The following is a 26377-nucleotide window of genomic DNA, read 5'->3' on the forward strand; positions in this document are numbered from 1 at the left end:
TGTAAGACACTCATGTACTGTATTGAACAATAAAGACTGAATGCTTTTCTCATCTTCTCAGACAAATGGACAGCTGCCTTTTTGATGCACTCAGTAAAAAAAATTCAAACTGAATAAACTAATGGGAAAACTACAAACTAAAAATGTATTGGGGCAGTTCTCCAAAAGGTTTTAGTTTAAACCAGGACTTATAGTGCATTCCCACCAGCTGCGGTAGAGGCGGCAAAAACACGCTAGTCGCACGTAGTTGGACACGTGAACATTTGAGTTTACTCGCTTCATTCACGCGTGAAATTCTAGTCATCTGAGACATTCATGCAGAAATTTGCGTCATGGGAGGGGCTTCTGCCCTGAGACCCCGCCACTCCGGTCGCTTCCTGTAATCACGTAACTACTACAGCAAGGTCCTGATTGGTTAACGCGGCGCGGAAATCAGGCGAAGTTTAGATTTTTCAACTCGCGCAGGATGTCTAATCGCGTCTTTGCATTGACTTAACATGTAAATCACCCGCGCTTGCCGCCTCTACCGCGGCTGGTATAAACGCAGCATAAGTCTTAGTTATATTAAGACATTAAGTAGTTTTTACAAACATACTTTACCAAAAAATCTTACTAGTGTGCATCTTGAGACAAAAAATGGCACTGATATGAGATAATGTCAGTACAAGGTGTTTTTAAATTAAAGCAGCTCAAACGCACACTTTAGTCTGGGACTAGAAAAAGCCCTGTCCGGGAAACCCGGAAAAAATTGAGTTTGTTACTACTACACTTTCCATACATGCTGATTTTCTATATACATTTGCTGTGTCCGAAATTCATTCACTATTCCCTATATAGCAAACTACAATTAAGTCCACTATATGGGAAAGAATGGGCAAAGGAAAATGAGTGAGCATTTTCAAACACTGAAGTAAATACCATGCGTCAGACAGCTGTCGCAAAGATTCATCATAAACCCTTACTGTGCATTCAAAGGTCATTCATTTTCAATGAGAACTGACGGCAAGCAGCAACACGGCGCGACAGTTGCAGGGCTCAACGTAAATATTTTTTTATACTGGCCCATACGGGCCAGTGGTTCAGGTTTTCACTTGCCCTTCCAAAATGTTCACTGGCCGCACTGAAAAAAAAATGATGTGTCTGTCACATACTTAAAAATAATAATTTAAAAGTCAAATATAATTGTATACATATACAACAGACATGTTCCAACAGAAAAAGTCTCTCGACTTTTCTGCTTTACCTGTAAACTAACAACAAACTGTCTAAAACATTGCATCGTTTCTTTCGTCGTGTTTTAACCAAGTAAATGTCTGCTTCCAAGATGTTAAATCATTTTGTTTTGGGCCGGTGCCCCCACCATCTTAACGTCTCTTTGCTCTACCAGCTGACGTAACAAGCAACACACATTGTTGTTAACAACACCCAATAAGGTAGGAGAAACCTCAAGACATTGCTGAGAAGTTAACATGCGCAACGCTTAAAATATGTCTCGATAGAACATTGCACAAGAATACATGCAGACATATGGCCACAGGCAGAAAATATATTTTAGTGAATGAGGGCAAAGTACTGGCCTGATCGGGCAAGTGACAATACTGTTTACTGGCCCAGACGTCTCAAGCGCTTGCCCCAGGCCTGAGTTGTAATTAGCTCAACTTCATAGTAATGAGCTTTTACTCAACCAATTTTTGGGCAACCAATAAGGCGGCGGAAATGTTCGGCGGCAACCTATCGGAAGGTCGAAACCAATAGAAGTTCTCCGCTTGAGAGGGTTCCAGAGAATGCATTCGAGGGTCAACCTCTCTTTTTCTATAGCATCGTTGGCAGGGCAGCCAGAGCGTTTTTTATGCTCTCGTCGGCGGTAAAGTTTACCTTCTTATTGTTTGTCACATTTGTCATGTTTATTGTATTAAGTGATAATGAAGAGAACAAAACAATTGCTTGTCATATTATTTACTGTTATGTTAGTTTATTATATTTAATAAAAATATATGTTTTGTATTTTAAATAAAATCACATTAAAAAAAAGTAGAATATAACTGAAAACAACAACTACTAACGCAAGCTTATAAACATAAATGTGTGGTGTTTACAATAAGTATCCAGTTTAGTGTTCCAGTTATGCGTTCTACAAGGGAGCGGTTTCGGACACAGCCATAAAATTAATTTGTGTTGGTGGAGCCAACAAGAAGCCTCAGGTTGCAGACAACTAAATATAAAAATGTAAAACATGCAATGCAACTGCTGTCAAGCTCCTAACGGATAACACTATTCAAATGTTTTGCATGCTGTATTCAAAGTTTTCTGATGTGTATAATCTTTGTGTGAAAATACTATGAGAGACACTGAAAATACATTCTATTGTTTGGGTCCTTCTTTACAATGAAATTTCCAGGTTTATCTTTAAATGTACTGTACACTGAGAGATTAAAATGCCTAAACATTTTAGTCTAAACATACACTATATGGACACAAATAAAAGGACACACCAATTAATTATTAAATTCAGGTGTTTTAATCAGACCCATTGGAACAAGTAAACAAAATCATGCATCTAGTCATGCAGTCCACTTACAAACATGGACAATGCTATGTTTCTAACTTTTTGGGAATAGTTTGGGGAAGGCCCTTTTCTATGTCAGCATGACTGTGCCCCCGTGCACAAAGCAAAGTCAAGATTTGATAAGTTTGGTGTGGAAGAACGTGATTGGCCCGCACAGACCCCTGACCTGAACCCCATCGGACACCTTTGGGATGCACTGGAACAGAGACTGTGAGGCCCGCCTTTTCATCCAACATCCGTGCTTGACCTTATAAATGCACTACAGAATAATTAGGAACGATTTCCCACAGAAAACGCTCAATATCTTGTGGAAAGCCTTCCAAGAAGAAAGGAAGCTGTAATAGCCACAAAGGGGGACCATAATAAACTCCATAATAAAACCTAATGTACTTAATTGCAATGTCATTAAAGTCCTTGTTGGTGTAATAGTCAGTCATCCCAATACTTTTGTCCATATAATGGGAGACATTAGTTACTAAGCACTACATGTAATTATCCTGTTGAATTGGTGTTTATTTAAAGCCAAACCCAGTGTTTCCCATTCATTCATTTATTTGTGGGGGACCGGCACACGTGGCGTCAGTTGCAGAGCTTCGCTGTGACTCTGAAGCCTGGTTTATACTCAACGCGTAAAGTGCCGAAAAGTGCGCAGTCGTGTGCAGTTACCCATTATTTACCTATTCCCTCTGGCAGATGTGCGGTCACAAATAAACTAAGTCTGTAGGAAACACTGCAAACCTGTCAGAATTCATTAGTTGACAACAATGCCAAGCCATTCATTAGGCAGAGCAAATATACAGTGTGAGGTGCAAAAGCAGGGCTTAAGACTAACATTTGAGAGGGGTGGCACAGATCCCTATATATCAACGTTATATTAGTCTATATAGATAAATGTCATGTTTTAAATTCAGTGAGCACAGGTGTTAGGCTTGTTCCTTAAAAAGATTAATCAGTTATAGTTACTTCTCACTTGTTTGTGAAAAAACACACGCACCACTCTACCCCTGGTTGGCCAACAATGGAAATTAAGCCATCATCAGTTATGTGGTTGTCGCCCAACACACACACACACACACAAAAAACTCCAGGTCCTACTGTCTGGCTTAGAGAGAGCCTACTCGGATGAAAATCGCTTCAGTGACATCAATCATAGTAGTTTTATTGTCAGTAACGGCCACAGTGTTAATGGTATTATTCATTTGGTAACTTGTTACTAAAAAAGCAATGCTGTTAGTTTTTTTTTTATAAACAATTTTTTAGAGATTCAAAATATGAAAGCAACTTGTAAGTGTTTTGATCTCTTACTTTGACATGATGGAGTTCCATCTGTTCCCAAGGTGCCATTTTCCTGCTGGGGTCCTAAGTTTTTCAGGATAATCTGAGTGGCACCCAACCGTGGCAGTGTAACGTGAGTCAAGTGAGGCAAGTCATTCTTTTTCCCAAAGGACTGACTTATCTCTCGCCTCTTTCTCAGGAATCCGCCCTCAGGAAACAGCACGATCCACTTCCTGTCTCTACTGTAGTAATACCTGTCCAGGTGATCCTGCAGGTAAACTAGCTGTTTTTCTCGATGTGCTTTGCCCTGCAGGTGATTCAAAATAAATTTGTGTCAACATAAAGTTCAAATAAATTTATCTTTTAGGGGGCGTGAACACCAAAGTGTTTAAATGTGAATAAAAAAGCCAGATGGATGGCGACTGTAGGCGCTTGCCAGTAGGGCTGTCACTTTTCGTTCGAAAATCGATTGCACAATCGATCGGACCAACCAAAAATTGTTTCGAAAACGAAAATAGGCAATCGATTTTAACCAAATATGTACACTATTAATTTAAAATAATTAAACAGTTAAAATATAGATGTAACAAAACTCACAAACAAACAGAAAAAGAAAATAAAGAATTACGAAAGTGCAGTAGGTGTGCGAAAGCTAGACAGAAAATACACAGCAATTTTACGCACCTATAGTTTCACGCTTTCAATCGCTGCATCTAGTGTTTTGCAAAGAAAAACACACGAGAGCGTCGAAATTGTGACCTTACAGGAGATGATGAGTTATGACAAGGAGCCACCCTTGCGAGCTGACAGCGACCCGCTTTTGTGATGGAAGATTGGCAGTACGAAATGCGCAGCTGGCAACGGAGTACCCGAGTTTCCCTGGAACATCAGAGCGGTCGGAGTGCGTCTTCTCAACAGATGGACATATAGTAAATGAAAAGCGCTCTGCTCTTGACCACTAAAATGTTGATCGACTTGTTTTCCTGACCAATAATTTGTAATGGCCCTAGTCTTTTTGCGCATTTCATTATGCCTGCCTAGTGCCGCCTAAGTGTCGGTTACGTTTAATAAAAAAATACACAGCATGTTCTCAACTTCAAGTAAGTCTATTTAAAGTTTAATTTTTGAACAGTTGTTTGAAATGAATCGAATCATTATTTAAAATAATTTTTGAATTGCCTAAATCATAAAAGCAGCCGGTTGAAGCCTGCAGTAATGTTTTTCATTTAAGGCAGCAGTCCACTCTGCATATTTTTTAGAGAATGTTGCACTACTGTTGCTGTTTTTTATTCTGCACGAAACTTAATGACAATGAATAAGAAATATTGCTGACTTGTGCGTTTCAGGCGCTCTCTTTAAATTTGTCTGTTATTTGGCGTTGAAAATGGAAACGTCTTTTACTTGGAAAATCGATTTTACAATCGATTCAATGAACACTTATATATTAAAAATCGAAAATGATTTTTTCACAAAAGTGACAGCCCTACTTGCCAGGGTTCAGGGTTTGTACACATTTTTACCAATACATTTCTGTGACTTTTACATTACTTTCAAGGAAAAAATCATGACCCAGAAAATTCCATGTATACATAATAAAGAATATAAATTCAATGAATTGTGCCTTTTGCTTTGGATAAAAGCATCTGCTAAATGCCCAAATGTAAATGTATTTAGTTTAGGTGTGGTACAATGACAGGCCATTTGTTTTCTTACATGAACCAGTAAGATGGTTACCAGTGAGTAGGTTTACATACCTACAGTAAATAAACTGAAGTCACAGATAAGAAAATGCCACTTGAAGTTGAGAGCATAGAACTAATAGTTTTTACCATGAGCCAAATTTTGCCAATGCAAAGGCTACAGGTAGGGCTGCAACGATTCATCGAGTTACTCGATTAACTCGATTCAAAAAATTCCTCGAGGCAAAAATTCTGCCTCGAAGCCTCGTTAAATTCCTATGACGCGCACTACACGCGCCGAGATCTGATTCACACGGACCGTTGTTCAATGTTCAGGAAGTACATCATAGCGCGTGATACATTTTGAATTTAGTTGGCGCGATGGCGGAGAGTAATATGTCCATAAACTGCAGAGAGAGAGAAAGTCTAAAGTTTGGGATCATTATTCTTATCATTACATTACATTCAGCATTCGAAATGAAAACGGATGGCTTGCAGGAATGAAACACATCCACTGGTGTGTCACCAAGCGTCTCTGAAACAAGGTAACGTAGCTTCCGCTGATTTTAATCCCATACTGTATTTGTAGCGATGTCGTTATGCGGTTTGACTAGATATGATGTTTAGCTTTGATGTTTTTAAGTACTAAACGTATTCACGGTCAATTGCAAGAGAGAAGCTTAAAAAAGAACCCCTTCACACACATGCATGCACCCTTGTCTCTCTCTCACGCGAGTCAGACCGATCGCGCAATGCATCACATATGCTTAAACTTTTATGCAGCCACGCAACAATAATTTCAGCTGCATGCATTCACTGTATAGAGCGGGACGTGATGTTGTGATTTTTCGAACGGATTCTTAACCTAGAATGCACCGCAATGCAAGTGATGCAAACCCAATGCAGCGTTCTATTGAAAATGAATGTATGTATTTCTGCCGTAACAAAATGCAATGAAGCAACTGAACGTCTGAGTGGGGTTTCACCTTAGACTGTAAAAAAAGGGTTTCACTCTTCCTCATGCGCAGCACGCGTGCATGTGTGTGTGTGTGTGTGTGCACGTGCGCGCGCACATACACAGGTTGTTACCATAGCAAATAGGCTCAAGCCAGAAATGATATATTATTTGTTAGTAATGGTAAATGCTGCAGGTGTAGAAATGTACATAAACCAGATATTTACTTTGATGTAAGGGCTAGATTACAGCATGAAACCTGTTGTGCATATTAATAAATTAAAGTGCTTAATTGTTGGCACTGGCACTTATAAACACTAAATGGGTAAAAATGGAAATAAATAGGCTAATTTTTTGCAGCCAAATGCCAATACCTCTGTTTTGTTTTAGAAATAAAAGCCAAATGCTTCAACATTTTACAGCCATGTCATTTTCGTTATGCATTATTTGTTTTGGTTGTTTAAAAACACACACAAAAATTTTATCCGATTACTCGATTAATCGATCGATTCAGTGCCAGATTAATCGATTACAAAAAGAATCGATAGCTGCAGCCCTAGCTACAGGGCCACTAACCACAATGTTTGCTCTGCTATTTTTGTTGTTGTTTTTTAACAAAGAAAAAACCTGGAAGCATGCCAACTGTTCCTGCTCATCTCCAAACTGAATATACTCACCATTTAATAGTGGTTCAATAGGTCACTAAACTCACAGTTTGGATCATACAATGTATTCTTTGGAAAAATTCCATGAGTTTTCCAAAACTTTCTGGGTTTATTCTTTTCCATGACTTTTCCAGGTTTTCCAAGACTGTACAAACCCTGAGGGTTATTTCAGCAGAGCGCATTGGTTGATATGATAATTCTGCTTTGTTTATTAGTCGTAGAAGATGCTGGTTGGTTGTTGTGATATTTGTCACACCCTCTTCAACTGTGATTGGAGGGCAGACTGAAAAGTGACATTGATGAGCTGAGCGTTTCACCCAAAGTTGAAAATTTTTCAACTCTCTGTGCTGCGCATGGAAAAAACGGCAAGTGCCGGCACTCAGTGCAGACAAAACCGATTTTTTGAAAGTGTGGTGCTTACATTGGAAACAATTGAAATAATAATACGCCAGCTGCTGGCATAAACGCCTTGGTGTGCATGCCCCCTTACATCCCCTGTAAACTCTAGAGTAGGTATGCACCAAATTTTCGGCAAGCGAAATCATTCACTTGTTCAGACGAACACCGAAAATGATTTTTTTGCTATTTACGGTCAAACAGGTGAAGAGGCTGAATGAATTTTACAGAATAATGAGGTTTTTGATGACGCGATCGCGTCCGGTGAAACCTTTAATATGCATTTTTCACCAAAGCAGGAGTAACAACTTACTAATATTATTAAACATTGCGTTTATAAGTGCACATGCCTTACCTGCCTGATGAAGAAATCGCCATGAATTAGGGAGACAATTCCAAAATTAGTGTATTTAAAAACATGGTCCATCAACCACATCATCTTTCGTACAACCTGGAAAGAAAGAATTCAACATCTGATTACAATCCAGAATCTGGAGAAACAAAATGTGACTGTGTCTGTGAAATCCAGGCTAAAGTCTTATAATCTTAATATAAATTTAGTATTGTCAAAGTTTAATTTCAATAACTGATTATGATCTTTGACATGATCTTAGTCAATATAAAAAAAACATCAAGGTAATATTTTTATAGAATGTTCTTTACGCATGATGATTTCATAAACAGTAACGTTTCACAAAAAAGTAACAAACTAGTAAAAGCAAAAAACCCACAAACCATTAGTGCTACCCTTAACTTAATGTTACCCAATCCTGGTCTTCTTACATTTGATTCCACCTAGCACCCCTATTAGTAGATGGCTCATGAACTGAATAGGGTATACCAAATGTGCAGTGTTTACAGTATTTCTGGACCTTGACTTAGAAAACAGTGCCCCATCCCCACTAGAGGAGAGCTTACCGTGCCCTTGTCCTGCAAGCACATCATTAAGGTGCACACATCTCCCGTAGCTTGATGGTTGACTATGACCATGGCTTCATCTTCTGACATCGGCCTCACGTCATCACCCCATTCTGTTACTACAGCCAACAGAAACAAAAAATGATCAGACAATGTCTTATTTTCAGACTGTTTGAAAAAAGCCAAAGAATCACGTGTCATTAAATATTTTAAGGAACACTATGTAAGAAATGTATATCAATTAATCATAAAATGGCCCTGATATGTCACTAGACATTAAGAAATCATGTTCATTTCAAATACTTATATCACTGACAACAGTGGTCCGGCCAGGATATTTTCATTTAAAAAGTACAGTTGCAGCCCTCAACTGATGTTTATGTTGTCATTTTGTGTATTGGCCACCTGCTGTGTGATTGCAGTACCAGTTTTAGCCACAAGTTTTGTGATTGCAATACCAGTTTTGGCCACAATCCTACATACTGTTCCTTTAAGCAATACTAGAGCTTAAAGACAGATGATGTTGTTGGATAGCAGGTCAAAGATCCTCTCCCCGCTAGGCCTGTGCAAAAATATCGATACAGGCAACTATCGTGATAGTAAGCTGTATCGATGTTTCGATCTCTACTATCGATATTTTTAAAACCATCAAATCCCTCTGTGTGCGTCAAACGACCTCCTCTGCCGCTGCTGTAGTTGCCACTGTCCAGTTGTCTGCCATATATGGCCATTCGGCCAATGTCTCAGAAGTTAGATGGAGTGAGAAAATGGCAGAAAATGTAAAAACAGCTCTATTTTTTTTTTTACATTTTTGATAAAAAAAAGAAAAAGTATTGCAATGTATCGCAACATGTAACGGATTGTATTGTACCGCGATACGCATCGTATCATGACCCACGTATCGTGATACGTATGGTATCGGGAAGCCCTTGCCAATACCCAGCCCTACTCCCCGCTACTCATCTGTACTTTGCCCTTGACACGTTATTTAAAGACACCTGTTAGGAGCTGGAAACCCAAAGGCACCAAAGAGCTCAAGCTGAGTCATGGTACGGTTGACTGTGTCTGCTGTTACCAGCAAGTCAAAGATCACAAACGGTTAAGGGCACCTGACATGACCCAGTAACGGAGCACACATGTTTGCTAAGAAGAAACCTCTAGACCATTTCTAAACAAAGAGTATTTGCTTACACACTTCAGGATGTCAACCACAGCCGACAAGACTTCCCCTTGGACGCTCGACGGTGTTGCCTGCCACACAGACCACAAATGCAAAAGCGACAAATTTTGCATTTGGTAGACACTTTTATCCAAAAAGTATACAAGCGATGTTCATTTCAGTTAATTTTCCCAACCAACATCCACAGCTTGTTACCGGAACATTAACCATTAACATAAGATTTGAATATTAAATTTTCATAGAGTAAAATTACAACGTGTCTCCGTGCAGCTTTCAAACCATACTTAAGCACAAACACACATGCAGTACAAATGATTTTTCATATAAATGATTACTTTACAAAACTGTCAGGTTAACTGATGAATATGAACATCTTTACAAGGTATACATCTTACAGGGTAATGAATAAACGGTGCCAATAAACAGAAGTTTAAATTGTAGTCAGCGGAGGGTTGGACCCGAAAATGGTATTCTTAAGTCACAAGTGGTTTACATTTTGATAAATGGAAAATAAACTTTAAAGCAACAAATAAAAATCCCTTATATTTCATGACTTGAACAAAAAAAATTCCCTCACTTTCAATGTCTGGAAAAGACCTTTCGACGTGCTTACGCAATATGCAAGGTCACGCTGGCATGTCACACGGCTAGTGCAAGATGAGATGATGTTGTTTAAAGTGCTTTTTTTCTTGCCAAAAATGACAATGATCATTTCCCTAGATAAGACCCTTACGCCTCGTTTGGGATCGTTTAGAGCGATCTAACCCTGCTGGGATACAGTTTCAATGCAGTTTAAAATTGCAGTTTCAACGCAATATTATTTACATTATATTATGTAGTTTTGGATGTTTAGAATTTATCATGCAGCTGTTTCAAAGAAAGTTATAAAACATTTCAAAACTACAAATGTAATGTCTATTAATCGACAATAATAATTGCAGTTACTATATCAAGGTGAATAATCGACAATTATGCTTTTTGTCATAACCATTCAGCCTTTAATAAAAGACTTATTAGACCACGGGTCTGTTGAATGCTGTATTCTGATTGGCTGAGAAAGGTTCCGTGGGTATGCATTAATTTCTGATAACTGCACACCTAACTTGTCAAATGTCTTAAAAATAGGCACCAGAGCAATGTTTGTGGTAACAGTGGTATAAGAGGAATAATTGACTCCAGTCCTTTGAATTATTTGAAAATAATGCACACCCGCGGTGTAACGCAGCACGACGCGTAGCAGTAGGGCTGCACTGTAAAAAATCCAACTAATGAAATGTTGGACGGGCAAAAATATATAAGTTAAACCAAGTTTTTTGTTTGAGCTAGTTGAGAAGACATATTATTTTAAGTCTAGATAAATCTGTGTTTAAAAATATTAAATGAATGGTTATTTTCAAATCCAGTCAACATTCAGAATGGCTATGTTGACTGAACTAATTAAGACAAATCAGGTAAATATGTGGACTTATGACAGCTATGTTTCCTGACAACAAAATGCTCATAATATTACTGTATGATAAGTGAATAAAGCTTTTGTTTTTATGTGACTGAAGTTAATTATTTGTTAACAACACCAGCATAAATTATTTGATAAATAATTTAAAAAAGTTTCTTAAAAATTCCCAAATAATAAATATTAATTGAAATAACACATACAACATTGAGTAAATACTTAAATTTTAATTGACAGAGTCTTTGCTGTAAGTTTTTAAAGATTCAACTGATTAAAACATTTTAGTTGAATGAACTATAAAGCTAGTTGAGCAAACATACTTTTTTATATTTGAGTCAAGTTTGGGCCAACTAAAAAACATCAATCCAGGTAACACTTTGGAGTCAGAAATTGAATGAACGTAAAATTTCTGTGGAACTAGTTACTAAAAAATAATTCATTGAGCCAACAATTTATTTTTTACAGTGTGCACGATTCGGAGAAAAAAATCTAATTGCGATTTTTCTGATCAAAATTGCGATTCGCGATTTAAAGTGCGATTCATTAGTATATAATAAAAGAGCTACATCCAGGTTTGTTGTGGTGGTTTTAATAGCACCAAAAAAAAAAGATGCTGTGCAACTGTTTATTTAAAACCTCTTAAACATTATACCAAGTTGTCTGCAAGACTTTGCTCTTCTGCAGACACACTTTTTTTTTTTTTAAATCTAAGAACATTAAAAAATACAATCTAACAAAAATGTATTGAAAGTTTTATTTAAAATAACATATAGGCCAATGTATTTTGGCTGTCACTACAACAATGCTTCTGACAAGCAAAATGTTTAGTTTTTTCTTTTAATCATAAGACTATACTCATCTTGTTTTACTTTCTTAGGCATCTGTAATAAATGTAAATATATTAGTCATTAGAATCTATGATTTAACATAAGCAAAAAATACAAATAAAACACTGCACAGTCCTCACTGTAGGATTTTAAATGTGGAGCTGCAGAAGCTTGTTCAGTTAAGAGTAAGGAGTGATTTTAATTTTTGGTGTGTAATAAACATTTCTAACACAGAAAGCACCAGGTTACTGTCACTTTAAGACACAAGACAGCTTTAAAACTGCTCTGCTTCAATATACTGATAAACATCCAGCTGTTTATGTTCACTTAGACAAGAAAGAAAACTTAAGTTTAGTGATCACGCGTGTGCTGACTGCTCTCTGTGCGCGCGCTTCATGAATCCTCGTGCCTGTAAATATTCAAAGCGGTGCAGATGTGCGCGTGCAAGAAAGTATAATGTACCTCTTTCGTCTGCTGTGTTCCGGGCTTTAATGAAACCTGCTTATAGTCTGATGAGGCGTTTGTCATTGTTTGCGATGCATGACGAGAAACGGACGTATATACACCTTTCTTTAAGTCCAACATTACACAAAAGGGAAATGTTTTCGCGCATTTCTGTCCTTTCATTTGCCGGTTAATGAGTTATAATGGGTTTCAAAAAATGACTGAATCCAAAATCTGCCAACTTAATTCCGCGTTGTGCAGTTAATTCCATTTGTATGCATTTCGCGATTCTGTCCGTGTTTTCCGCATCGCGGAAATCATATGGCCGTACACTTTGTTGAGGAGTTGAACTGCTGCTCGCGCTCATGTTTTCCAAATGGTGTTATCTGATGTGTAGTCAGCACCTCAGTGTTAATGCCCTCCATTGGTTTAAACTGCATCAAACGTAAAATGCGCATGAAGCGAACTGTCAAAAACTGCGTACTAGATGATTGTTATATTTGATAGTTTTGAATCCAAATAATCGCAGCTCTTGCGATTCGAAAATCGCATCCATTCACATTGCGATTTCGGTTTAAAAACGATTAATCGTGCAGCCCTACGTAGCAGAGTGCCATTGCACCTTGAGCGTGCATTATTTTCTTATCATTTAATGGCCCGTCGTCAATTATTCCTTACTTAAAAACCTATTACCTATTAAAAATTTAAGAGCGAACGCACTAAAAATCTGTTGCCGCTAACGACGAGAACAGCAAGGTGTCACTTATGAGATAAAACTTAGACTTCAGACCGATTGAGACATCAAAGTAGACTGGTTTGAAAGATCAAGCTGCATCACATCCAATATAATTCTCTCATATCACCAAATCTGCATTTTTTGTGTTTCTGTACACCAACTGGTAAAGACCCACTTTAGCAGCGCACTAAATGATTAAAAAAAAAATGATATATTGATTGCACTGATCACTTTGGAAAAAAGCATCTACTAAATCCATAAACATAAATGTTTTGCATATAATACAGGAGCTTGGTCACAGAGCCTAGTGGCAAAAACCCATGCAAACCAAATGCAAAGCTGCAGTCCACACCAATCTGACTCACAAAACTTTAGGGCTGGGTATCGATTGAGATGTTCCAAATCGATTCGATTTCGATTCACAAGCTATCAAATCGATTCTCCTTTCGATTACGATTCTCAAATCGATTTTTATGCTCAATTCTCGATTCGACTCAATGAATATAAATTTAATACAAATACTATATTTATAAAAAAAAGAACAGTGAACATAAGTTTACAAGTGGGTAATTAATAAAAAGAAATTAGGAGCCACAAACATGTATATTAAACTTTTATTTTAGTTACACTTGGGTACATTAAAACAGAACCCATCTCTAATTTTCAAATGCATTCAATTATGTTACATACTAGTGATGCACCGATGTATCGGCCGCCGATATTTATCGGCCGATTTTTGATGAATTTGAAACCATCGGCATATCGGCAATAGCACGAGAAAGGCCGATACCGATTGTTTATTAATTAACTGCATAAAGAAATCCATTATATGTAAAAAATGAGTTAATGTTGTTAATGCTGAATAGCAAAAACGACCTTTAAAGGTTGTCATGCTGTCTTATTATATTTGTTTTAGCTTAATTTGTGCCTCTCTTATTATGTTGGTCAGTTGAATGTTAATTAGATCCAATCAATGTTCAGTAAAAATAATTTGATGCAGAAATAAACTAGCTAATAGACCAACTGTATAGTATTGTATACAAGTGTTTAATATCGGTATCGGCCAGAAGTTGTCTGTTTAAATCGGTATCGGCCCAAAAAACAAAACCCTATCAGTGCATCCCTAATTTTTTCCATTAAAATTATTCATGCATGTGTGTATTTATATCATCATTATTATACACAGTACACACACATATATGATGTAAACAAAAACTTTTATTCTGCAAACGATTAGTCACGATTAATCGTTTTGCAGCCCTACATGAGACACACACTCAATTAGGGTCAAGTAAACCTGATTTTACAAGCCTAAAACAATTTAGGATGGTAATTAATTTTATCCTTTGGGAGTGATTGAATCTGCATTTGCTGCTGCTATGCTACTAAAATTTTTGTTTATCGGTGCAGGAATTTTTTTGCATGCGAACTTGCCATCTCTTTGTGGATGTATGTATTACAGCAAAAGAGAAAGATTAAACAATTTTAGTAAAGAATAAAAAGTTTTCATTATTATAAAATTGGGTATTATGGGCACTGACTTTAGGATGGACTACTATAGTTCACCAGTTGTTGGACATCCCAAATCAGCTGATTGTTTAAAATACTTCTTTGCATCCTTAAACAATATCAGAAAAGTTGTATATTGTGGGCACACAGCTGTTACAGGGACATGGCATCGTGCCAATCTTGGTTTCAAGCATTGTATTCTTATCCTCTGATGTGACCTGTGCTGCTATGTGCAGATGTCGTCCAAAATATCAACCATGAACAGCAGCATTAGCCTAACATTTAAGATTATCTGGTATTAATGATGGCAGATGAAAAATAACAAATTTTACTGAGGACAGATCTGTTTTTCTTAAGCCTTTATTAGGGATGCACCGAAATGAAAATTCTTGGACGAAACCGAAAACGAGGAAACCAAGGCCGAAAACCGAAAGCCGAAACACCGAAAGAAAATATGCCAATTATTAGTACTACCATTGCACTTATGGTATTTTTGTGTGTAATAGAAATGGAGTCAACACACACAATTTGAAAAGAAAAATAAGCCAAACAGCATGTGGCATAAACAAACCCAACTTCAGTTATATAGGCTGAAGGATTTGTTTAATTAATCCTTTGGTGCTTGTTTGCCATGCAGTATACATTTAAAAACTGAGATGTGCTAGTTGTGGTTTTGTTCTAACGTTAATGTTACAGAATGCTGATAAAAAAATGATGGCATTTTAATGCACGTTAAAACCCCGAATGGGTCGAAGGCTCAGTCAAATATGAATATCTTCTTTATTTAGTCTGACATGTTTTTGTTTAAAAAGAAAATCATATTTAGCCTACCTTCTCCGGTGAAACCCGTTTTTCTCATTAATGCCAGCTGCAGAAAAAACTCTGCTCTGTTGTTATCCAGTGAGAACAACAAACGGATCCAACAAATATATCTGAATTTAATATTATGTTATAAATAACGCAAGCTGGCTTGATACATTATTGCTGAGGGTGCAAAGTTACGAGCTTAATTTAACAACACTTCACAAAACAGAGCTATTGTTTGCTGGTACGGCATTTGCAGTTATCGGGTTCGTTATAACCATATCCACAGATAAAATAAACGTTCTCCGTTTCGCTTTCCATGCCTCGTGTCGTTTTAACAAAATAAACTAGGCTATATAAGGAAGCGAACAAATCTCTCATCATGCACGCTGATGCGTCGGCGAAGCACGTCTAACACCCGGAATTAAAACTCTAAACACTTAAATGAGTCTGCAATCTGAATTACCAAAACAATCAGAAATACATACATATTAATTTTCATGTATATTTTATATTAAAGTCTGTAAAAGACCGTACAGGTGAAGTGAAAAAGGATTCAATGAGCAGTAGCCGTAATGCTGCGGTGGCGGATTAAAAACATGTGAATATCATTTTTTCCCCATTCTAATTATTATTGCAGATCGAATATTTGACCATTCGTGCACATCCCTAATTTTAAAAGCAATCATGTTAAATGTCTGTTGTTCTGGATGTTAATCTGAACGAATGTTTAGACGGAGCTTGTGAAAACTGTACACAAATGCCCAGAGAAACTCCGCGGGTTTGGACACAAACATTACGGTCGTGGGCGGGAGTGAAACTCACAGGTTGCGGAGATCCTGGTCAGAAATTCGGCGGACGCGGGTTTGAGAGAAACCTAGTCCACACCGCAGATATGTTACTTCAGACAGGCACGTGCAGGTCGCGGTTTCTGTTTGCGTCATCACATTATTTCGGCCGTATTTTTTCGGTGATAAAAGTCTTTCGGCCGAAAACCGAAAAACCACTTTTGGGCCATTTTCGGCCGAAAATTTTCGGTGGCCGAATATTCGGTGCATCCCTAGCCTTTATGTTTGATTGTATCCTGTGTAGCTCAGTGGTAGTGTATTGGATTTGCAGCACAAAAGGTCATGGGTTTGAGCCCAGGGAAAACACATACTCATAAAAATGGATACATTGTATTGCACTGCAAGTAGCTTTGGATAAATGTGCCTGCCAAATGTTAATGTATCACCTTTATGGCAGCATTCTAAAAAAAATGAGATTCTAACCAGGTGAGAAATGAAGGCAAACTGCTTTGACCTTGACAAACCAGTAAAATTATTTATATGCCATTTATGATCAAAACGTTAGATGCTTCCTGTTCAAGGCTGACCTTTGAACTGAAGATAGCGTCCATGTGACAACAAATTGCAGCCAAACACAAGCAGGTATTCAATAAAAAACATAATTCATAACAAAACTGCTCGTCTTAATTTGTGGGCATTTAGGTAACAGCTTAGGGGCTCGTTATAGTGTGTACATTCTACAGCGTAGCGGCAACAGCGTAGGATGCGCAACGGTTTTCATATATACTTCTGCTTTGTCATATTTCTGAATTTGCACCAAATTGTCTGCGCTATACGCTATAAAAAAAACTACCACTCGTATTTAAAAAAAAAAAAAACGCTCATAACGCAACAACACTGATGAGAAGAGCAGTATCAGTATGGCCTCAATGTAAATGTATGGTGATTTTGTCAGAAGATGTCACATTTTTTAGCAGCAGTTAAAGAAACAGCTGGTTGGAGTAAACAAGGAGTGTATGTCGTGGGTCGTTACTGGGTTGTGTTTAGTCACTATTTTATAGACAACAGAACAGATATGTAAAAAATAGCATTCAGTTGTGTTAAAATGCAATATAATGTGACAGATCAAAGAGTAAAACATGACGCAATGACATCACATATATGCTAATCGGCGTGTGATGTCATTACCGCCGCGTCTCTCAAAACCCTGTGGGAAACACTAAACACTAATCCGAAGCAAAAACATTGTGCTCTGTACATCACATTAGATCAATAGGCAAAAAGTAGGTGGCATTTTGTGGCTGCTCGAACACAGACATAGGGGCTTTTTACACCTGGTCACTTCATGCGTTTTCTCTGATCGGATAGCCATTCAATTGTAAAAAGGCCAGGTGTAAATGCCCTTTGAAACTTTTTCGAGACGGATTTAAATCTGATCGCTCAAACCACTTCAGGAGGGGGTCTGGGCCTCATTTCAGACAAACTGGACAAGTGTAAATACATCTGATTGATGAAACCAGCACAGAACTCCTCCCAAACGTAACCACGCCACCCCGAAGTTAGCCGGCAAAGCAGCAAACAAACAAAGATGGCACGCTTGTTGCTTTATGTAGCGACGACAGCGGGTAAAAAGCTTCCTAGAACGAATAAAAGACAAACATATTAAACAAAGAAATAAAACTTTGAGAGGGAGTTTTGTGAACTCCTGCTGCGCTGTTTTGCATGCTCCAGTTCATGCCGAGCAAGGAGACGCGCGTCCCCTGACCAACATACAGTACAACATACAGTAAGTGCTGCCTATTGTTGCATAAACCTCTTCTTAAGTTTTTTAAGGCAGAGTAATGAATAGTGTATTTGCATTTTGGGTGGGAGTAGAAGATCGGATTCATATTCGTTTTTCCGAAATGCATTTATGTGGCCGAATGTAAATGGAACAGTTTTAACAAATCCGATTATCTATCCAATCAGAGAAAAAATATTAAGTGACCAGGTGTAAAAAGGCCCTTATAAGCATCTACACATCTGGTCCAATGTGTTTTTTGACTTCCTCTGGATGTAGTCAAAAGTGCACAAGGTCAAATTGTTTCACACCCCATTTACACATGTATTTAAAGACCCCGTTTTCCTGTTATGTTATGCTATGTTTGTGTTCATGTTTCACATGGAAAAAAACGCAGTATTTTACTTATCTATATAGCGCTGTTTTCACTGTCCTAAAAACGGGCTTATGTCTTCTTTGTTTTATGAAGTCCCTCCTTCAGAAATACGTAACGAGTTCTGATTGTGTAGCTTGTTTAGTGTGTTGTCATTCGATAGCAGCTTAGCTTAGCAGAGCCGTTTGAGCCAAAGCTGGCGACTGACATAATCCTGTGGCCGGATGCAAGTCAAAAATTCTTATATTGACTTCATATATACAGGAAGTAGAGGGCTATAGTCCAAACCGGGCGTTCTCTGTAGTCCTTAAAAAGTGAATTCTGTTAAAGAAAATATATCGCTTGGCATTGAACTTTGAGCTTTATCATCTTGCAGGTATTATTTATGCTCTAAAAGCAACCCTACCAACTAAAGTTTGAAAAAAATGGGATCAGGAAAAACATGACCTTTAACATTGTCTACTTGTGATACGATCGACCAAAACGAATCTTAACAGCAGGTGTAAACAGCCTCTTTGTAAAGGGATAAGTGGTTTTATCTGTTCCGTAATCACGCGACTGTCCAAGACCTTGTGTCTCTGTCTCGTGGTCCACACGATAGTCTAGAGCTTTGAGATCTTTAGCTAGATCTAACCTAGCCAGCAATTTTAACCAGTTTTACATGAAAGAACCAAAACAATCTGATGTAAAATCCCTTATGTTGCAGGTTATGAACTAAGTACAGGCCAATCCACAAGCAATCCTGTCTCGGATGAATGAAACCAGATGTGAAATCAAATAAGATCTCCCTTGAGGTTCTCATTGATAATAGTGTGAAAATACAACTTTTAATAAAAAGGAACCAAAACATCTTATTCAAACTTATCTCCAAAACAAAGGAAGTAAATCAATGCAAAACAGGAAACACCAAAGCGTGAGTCAATGAAGATTCACAAATAGTCAATAGATGTGCACTCAACAGCCAAAATTTGGCGTCACTGGATAATACACTTGAGATAATGGCAAAAAATAGCCCGGGCCATTTCTCAGCCAAGACCCATAATGGTGTGTTCACACCAGATGCGGATGAGGCGTTAAGTGCAAGTGATTTACATGTTAAGTCAATTCAAAGACGCAATAGACATCCGTTCAAATTTTTCAATTTGCGTCGCGTTAACCAATCAGGAGCTTGATCTAGTAGTGACATGATTATGACATAGCGAGCGGAGGCAGAAATATGCAACAACTTGATAAAATTATCGTTGTTGTATGTGGACCCCCAGAGCTGTACGACACATCTTCGTTTTTATAGAGACGGGAATAAAATTTCAAGACGCGTCTAGCGAGAGTTCACTCAAAATGTTCAAGCGTCTATCTATGCGGGAATAGTGCTATTTATTTGCTTCTGGTGTGAACTCACAGTCAAGAACAACAAATAAAATGTGTTTCACACTGTGAAATCGTATATTTGGTGCCCACACTGTTGCTTACGATAAACTCGATTCGCGCTGCGGTTAGTGAAGTCCCTCTATACACCAAATGTCCGGCCATCCCAGTGTTTCTCAGCTTTATACAGTAAACTCCAAGTTACAAGAAACAAAAATATGCTGTTACGGTGTAGCCTGCACACCATCCCCAAGAAGCCACCATCGCCAGCAACCATCTGAACATGACCCCCTCAATGTACCAAAACGTGTGGGGATCCAGAAGTCTCAAAGGCTGCAGTACTAACAGGTAGAGGCAGTAGGATGGGATCGCGACACAGTTATTGATAAACATGAAGATGAAACGAAGCAGCGACTTCAGTAAGATCCAGGCCAGTTTCCGGGCCGCGTCCAGATGAGGAGCCATTCTGTACTGTCCTGGCTGTGAAACACAAAACAAACTAAATCTCAACAACACTTCAGCAATGGGTACACATTGAAAACAAGCCAAAGATCACAACACGTGGATACACTGAATGAATGGAGGTAAACCTTATGGCTGTGTACTGTTATACATACACACACTGTCAGCTCATGTACAAATGTGCCTCCACACCGTGACAATCACACTAAGCAAGTTAGACTTTGATATCTGTAAATCATGATAAACAAACAATGCTAATTTAAAGTGTATTTCCTGATATGCATGCAAGGAGGAGCCACTACAGTTTAACGGCGACCAACATACAAAATACAGCATTTCAAAACAAGGTTACCAGGATTAATACCGCATCTATCCTGGATTAATGTATGTCATAAAAAGACGGTATACGTACAATAATAAAAAATAACAACAAAAGTCAATCAATCATACGATTTACCGTATACGGACACCCCCTGAATCGGTTTAACACATGCAAAACCATTAATTTTTGTCTGCAAGACGTTTATGGATCCGTTTCAGTGTGAAATACCACATAAAAGCTCTTAAATAAGCTAAAATGTGTCAAAGAGACTGAATAAAGCGCTAACGCTGCTAACATGCTAACTTACATGCCGTTATAACAGCTGCTTTCTCAGCATTGCCAATCTCCCGAGAACACGGTCTTGTTCAACGACTGCAAAACCAACATATGAATAAATAAAATGCGATTATAACATCAATTCTGTTTGACAAAAGCTTAAAATGTTTCAAATACACGCGCGCTGATGTGTTAGCATGCTAAGCTAACGCGAACTCAGGTCATGAATTCAGTTTAACGGTCACATCACTCATCTGATCGTGCTTTATTCATTTATAACATACTTGCTATCGTAGTGTTTGATTGATTAAGTCTGTAGTTTAACATTTAAATGTGTTTGTACGATCTGTTCTGCGCTTAAACTGGTCGGAGTCAGGTTGATTCTGGTGATTAATGAGATTTGGACTAAAGTCCTTGACGGATCCGTTACCCACCCGACCCGAACCGGAGCATAACAGCAATCCGGATCCAGTAAAAACGGCTAAAATGACATCAGCACGGATCTCGTTATAAGTCCACTAATCTTGCCGTGAAAATGTTTTCTCACCGTGCTAATGCGCAGCCCGTCGGTGAAGCTGCCGATGAATTCGGACGGTTCGGATCGGTCACATGTAGCGAATGATGGTCGGCGAACCCGTCAGTTTTAGATCGACTGCTCCAAGACTGGATTCGATTCCGAAAATGCGTGTCCCGTTCGGATGCATGCGCGTCAGTTACACGGGCTCATGCCGCTGCCGTTACCGCTGGAGTCACGCGGCCAAACCACTGGATCCGATCTAAATCCCCAAATCGAGTACAGGACACGCTTGAGATCAGACTCGTGAACTCATCTTTCTGCTTTTAGTGAGGCGTGTCACGGACTTGTACTCGCTGGGCCTCACCTCCGGGATGAGGATGATCTTTGGCTCCGTTATTCTGAAACTCCCACAGGCCGCGTGCGCGCGCAGACTCAGTGAGAACGCGCACCGGTACCGGCCCAGTACTATCGCTGGATAACCATGTAGGAATTGAACGATATACATTTAAGAAGATATCAACTTTCAGATGCCTGCAAGAACAATAAACTCAATGAGGGATTTTCCTAAAACTCATTTAAAGAATAAATTAAGCGTAAAAAGAAACCGATTCTTAATACGAATCTACACATTAATATGAAAACCAATAATTCACAGGTTCTGTATTTTAAGATTCCATTATGTCTAAAAATAATAAGTTTGTAAACTCTGACCCCCAGTGGGCGAATCAGATACAATCGCAACTATATAGGACAGTATATGACAGTAAAAACACAATTGCAAGAAATTGGTAAGATAAATATGAAGGAAAAGTACACAATGTTACATTTGATTAACATTTGATTTCTGTTTGAACACATGCATGTTTTATCAACAAACATTTGTGTATCAGACGTCTGTATGCTACTAATAATAAGTGGGTATACAATGTTTTCTAGCAGAGAGAATGGATTGCATTAGAAATGCTCTTCTGTGAAAAGATCTTTGAAAACAGTTGAGGCATTCATGGCTATATGTAAACCCCATTGTATTTTGTATCACCCTTATTGAAGGAGCTCAGTCAGGCCTCCCCCAGTCACAGTATAAAGCAAATGCCTAACATTTATGACATTCTTACATTTACAAGTAGACATTTAGCAGATGCTTTTATCCAAAGCAACTTAAAAAATACAATGACGCCATTCATTTTAGATAGGCAATAATATCAGAAGTGCTATACAAAGTTACAAAGTTAAAACAATTGCTAGAGGCTATAACTGTTGGATAAAAGAGAAAGAAAAGAGTTTTATTCAAAATATTCACAAAGTGAAGAGATGTGTTTTTTCTTTTCCTAGATATCGAGAGAGTATTTAAGAATTGTTATATGTTAAAGCCAGACTGTACAATAACATTGGTTAAACAAGTAAATATGTTTGCTTTTGAACTCATCACGTACACATTACTTTTGTAACTCGGTGTAAATGCAAAAATAAAAAATAAATGCTATTATTTACTCACCTTTTGCTGCGGGAAATACAAGACAAGAAATGTTAAACGTTTTATTGATGTTGTTGTTCTCCTTACTTTGTTCAGAAATCTGTGATAACTGTTGCTTTTAAGACCTGTGGCATTAGTTTTTTGTAAAACAGAGACCTCTGGTGTTTGGAAGCTACATTGCATCCTGAATTGTGTGGTCATCTCTTTCTGTGTCACATGATATGTATTGTACTGTCCTCCCTTTATAATCCTGCACACAATGTAACTTTATACCACTAGAGGTCTCTGTTTAAATTGTAAAACATCTGAAAAAAAATGTAACATTTGACAAAATAGAAAGGAATTAAATAGAAAAAGATTGTGCAATGCTACAGTTAACACAAATAAGATAAAAAAATAAATAATATTTATATATTTTTGTCTTTAGTCAAGGAGCTTTACATTTTAGCGTAGGCTGTTTCATTTTTGATTTGCACATTCACACGGAAATGAAATTTAGGAGATATTAATTCTGTTCTTTATTTGCGAAAGACGTGTACTAAACATACCTTAATTTGTACTTAAAACTTCAAAATGTGCACATGTAGTGGCAATGGATAAAAGAAGGGAAGAAAGAAAGCCATGGTGACCAGTGAAGTGTCTCCTCAATGGTAGGCTATATACAGTATAGTACCTGTATATGCGTTCATTATGGATGAGTGAACGGAAGACGGAGATGATCGTGTTTTATATAGGCTCTTTATAGTGACTATTTGTGATTATAATTAATTTCCCTAATATGTTTTCAAACACAACAAGACACGAAGGAGTCAATGGGAGTTACAATTCGGACATTTTTACCTCTAAACTTACACCATCGTCTGATATTGCTGTTGGATTTGCAATAATGTCAATAGGTGAGTTTTGCATGCTTGTACTTCACTGTTTTATTGCTTTTAAATGCTATATAGGGCTTAATGATATTGTACTATTTTTTACATTATTTACAAAGTTTGTCATTTAAGCCTAAACAGTGACTAAAATCTCTGCCTTACATTATTATGATGTGTTATGATTAACTTTTAATCAATTTTTTTTAAAAACGAAACCAAAGGCAAAATTGTTTTCTATATAATCAAGTACATCTGCTTTTGCGATTAATCGCATACAAAATAAAAGTTTGTGTTTGCATAATATATTTTTGTGTTTATTGTGTGTAATTATTATGTAAATATAAAGTATATATAAATGCACACATACGTGTATACATTTAAGATTGTTTATGTGTTTTTTATTTTATTTATATATAATAATATATATACATGCATGTGTTTGTATTTATATATGCAAAATAATTACACACAGTGCACACACACATATATTATGCAAAAACAAACTTTTATTTTGTATGCAAATTAATCGCGATTAATCGTTTGACAGCCCTAATTTATTTGTTTATTCATTGACTTTTCAGCATCATTACACCAAAGCACATTTGTCATTATGACACTGAATTATTTTGCTGTTACAATGAAATGTCAGTACTAGTTTATCTAAATTGAAAATACAAGATTCAAAAGAAAAATAATAAAATACGTCATAAAGGTATACAAAGTTCTTTTAAAATCCGTAATAATTTAAATGTCTACACATATAGGTAATGGGAGATCTCCTGAATTTTTCCATTCGGCATCTGGGGGTTGTCAGTTTAGTAGAGTTTCTCATCTGCTGGGTCATTCTACAGAAACATCCACTTTTGGTGTGGCAAGATGTCTTAAAATGAATTTCTTTTTCTAACATTTAAACTTAGAACACATTATTAGATTACTCTTTGACTTTATGAGTACACATAAAGCTTAATGATTTTTTATTTTTTGTGTGCATGTATTTAAAGACTGCATACACCATTTTGTCACTGGTGTTACCTTACTTCTTTAGCAATATTAAAGGTGTTTTTGAAATATTATTTATAATTGTTTCAGCTTTAAAGCTTAATTCTTAAGTTTAGCAGAATTCAATGAATTTATAAAAGAGAATTTAACGGCAAGTAAGTAGATACTTCATCTTATTCAGTACCTATTGTTCAGTATGCGGTTTCGGACGCAGCCCAAGACTAAAATAAATGTAAGAGCTGTCCAAACTGAAAACAACTTGCACTGACATATCTTAAAATACAGCAGTGCCCTTTATTTTGCATCAAAATGCACACAAGTAATGTTTTTAATAAGACATGTTTGTTAAAACTAGTTATATTTCCTAATTCAACAAAGATCTTGTCCTGGCTTAATCTAATCCCTGTCCATGAAACCGCCCCATTATTGTATTTTAAATGGAAGAAAACCCTGTTTTTGATCTCAAAATAAAGCATTTCCCTCTGGACGTGACTGTGGGGACGAGCACTTCTGTGGTGCTTAGAATTCTAATTAATTTATAAAAATCAAATATTGCTACATTGATGGCTCAAGAAGGTGTAATTGTTCAAATAACATATTGTTTCATTTTAAAATATAAAAGAAAAATTAACCCTGAAGTGTTTTTCACGTGTAATATTTCTGTAAAGGCTAGGGACAAAAAAGTGGACATTTCCGTAGAATGACCCTGCTCCCTGAGTGGTGCAGCCAGACTTACATTATATATAGCTCAAAATCAAGGCACAATTGGACTCATCTCTCTGCAAGTGTACACAATCCGAGAAAGGAGAGGGCACTGGAATATCCTTCATACTTTCGTCGCAGTATGATTTTACGAACTCGTTTCAGCACCCTTTCCAAACGTTAAATTTGATCGGTAGTCAAAGAATTATGCCAAACTGGGACTGCATACTCTAACACAAAGCGCACATACCCATGCAGTATGGTAACCAATTCTTGATCTCGAACATAAAATTTCTTTAGATGACGAAAAGCAAAAAGCTTTCTATTACCTATACTCACGTAATTTTGTGAGTGTTTTCCGTGACACTGACACGTTTTTCCGCCTTTTTGTGTGAACATGTCAAATATTTCTGTGTAGGCCTACGTGTCACTGTCACGTATTTGTTACTCAACTGTTTTGTCCTATGTCTTACCATTGTCGCTTCGGTTAAGGGTTACATTTACATAAAATGACATTCTTACACAAACCCAACTCTAACCCTAATGCCAGGCGACAATGGTTTAAAAATCATAAATTATAAAAAAATAAATCAAGAAAAAAAAGGTAGATAAACCAATACTTAAAGTGACTTCCTAACGCAAACACCAAATCTAACCCTAAACCGAAGCGTCAATGGTTTGAAAACAGGACAAAACAGTTGAGTAACATATACGTGACTGTGACACGTAAAGAGAAATACGTGACATTTTTATGCAAAAAGGCGGAAAAACGTGTGAGTGTCATGGAAAACACTCACAAAATTACGTGACTATAGATATATAATTTCGTGATACAGGGTTGGCTGAGGACAACACTTGACCATCCCATTTTAAATCACTCTGAATGGTAACTCCTAAAATCTTTACAGAGTCACAGATTTTCAGAATGTTCTGATAGAAAGTGGAGGCCAAGCTGGTAGATGTTTCATTCGGGAGACCTGTAAGACGTTGCATTTTTTTTGAGTTGAGTTTCTTTTTATGATCCTCAACCCAGATGCCAA

The 26377-nt window shown here is 37.3% G+C and overlaps 2 protein-coding genes across 7 annotated transcripts in view; one reads left to right on the forward strand and one right to left on the reverse strand.

Annotated features, from left to right (window-relative positions):
* Positions 1-22884, reverse strand: part of lpgat1 (lysophosphatidylglycerol acyltransferase 1) — a 38688-nt gene extending 15804 nt beyond the window's left edge. The window contains exons 1-6 of one of the 6 annotated variants that reach the window (XM_073855622.1): positions 21321-21619; positions 20805-20869; positions 19935-20193; positions 8455-8567; positions 7892-7987; positions 3872-4148 (exon numbers count right to left, since the gene is read on the reverse strand). In XM_073855622.1, the coding sequence (XP_073711723.1) occupies positions 3872-4148; positions 7892-7987; positions 8455-8567; positions 19935-20178 (730 nt within the window). In that variant the 5' untranslated portion in view covers positions 20179-20193; positions 20805-20869; positions 21321-21619. Of the gene's footprint in view, positions 1-3871; positions 4149-7891; positions 7988-8454; positions 8568-19934; positions 20194-20303; positions 20398-20804; positions 20870-21320; positions 21620-21654; positions 21780-22785 lie in introns of those variants that run through there. The other 5 variants (XM_073855620.1, XM_073855624.1, XM_073855621.1 and 2 more) reach the window with 5 other exon arrangements.
* opn8c (opsin 8, group member c) overlaps positions 21643-26377 on the forward strand; it is a 41711-nt gene continuing 36976 nt past the window's right edge. Inside the window, exon 1 of the mRNA XM_073855626.1 lies at positions 21643-23660. Within this exon, the coding sequence (XP_073711727.1) occupies positions 23543-23660 (118 nt within the window). The 5' untranslated portion in view covers positions 21643-23542. The remainder of the gene's footprint in view (positions 23661-26377) is intronic.

This window comes from Misgurnus anguillicaudatus, chromosome 18 (assembly GCF_027580225.2).
Source record: "Misgurnus anguillicaudatus chromosome 18, ASM2758022v2, whole genome shotgun sequence".
NCBI lineage: Eukaryota > Metazoa > Chordata > Actinopteri > Cypriniformes > Cobitidae > Misgurnus > Misgurnus anguillicaudatus.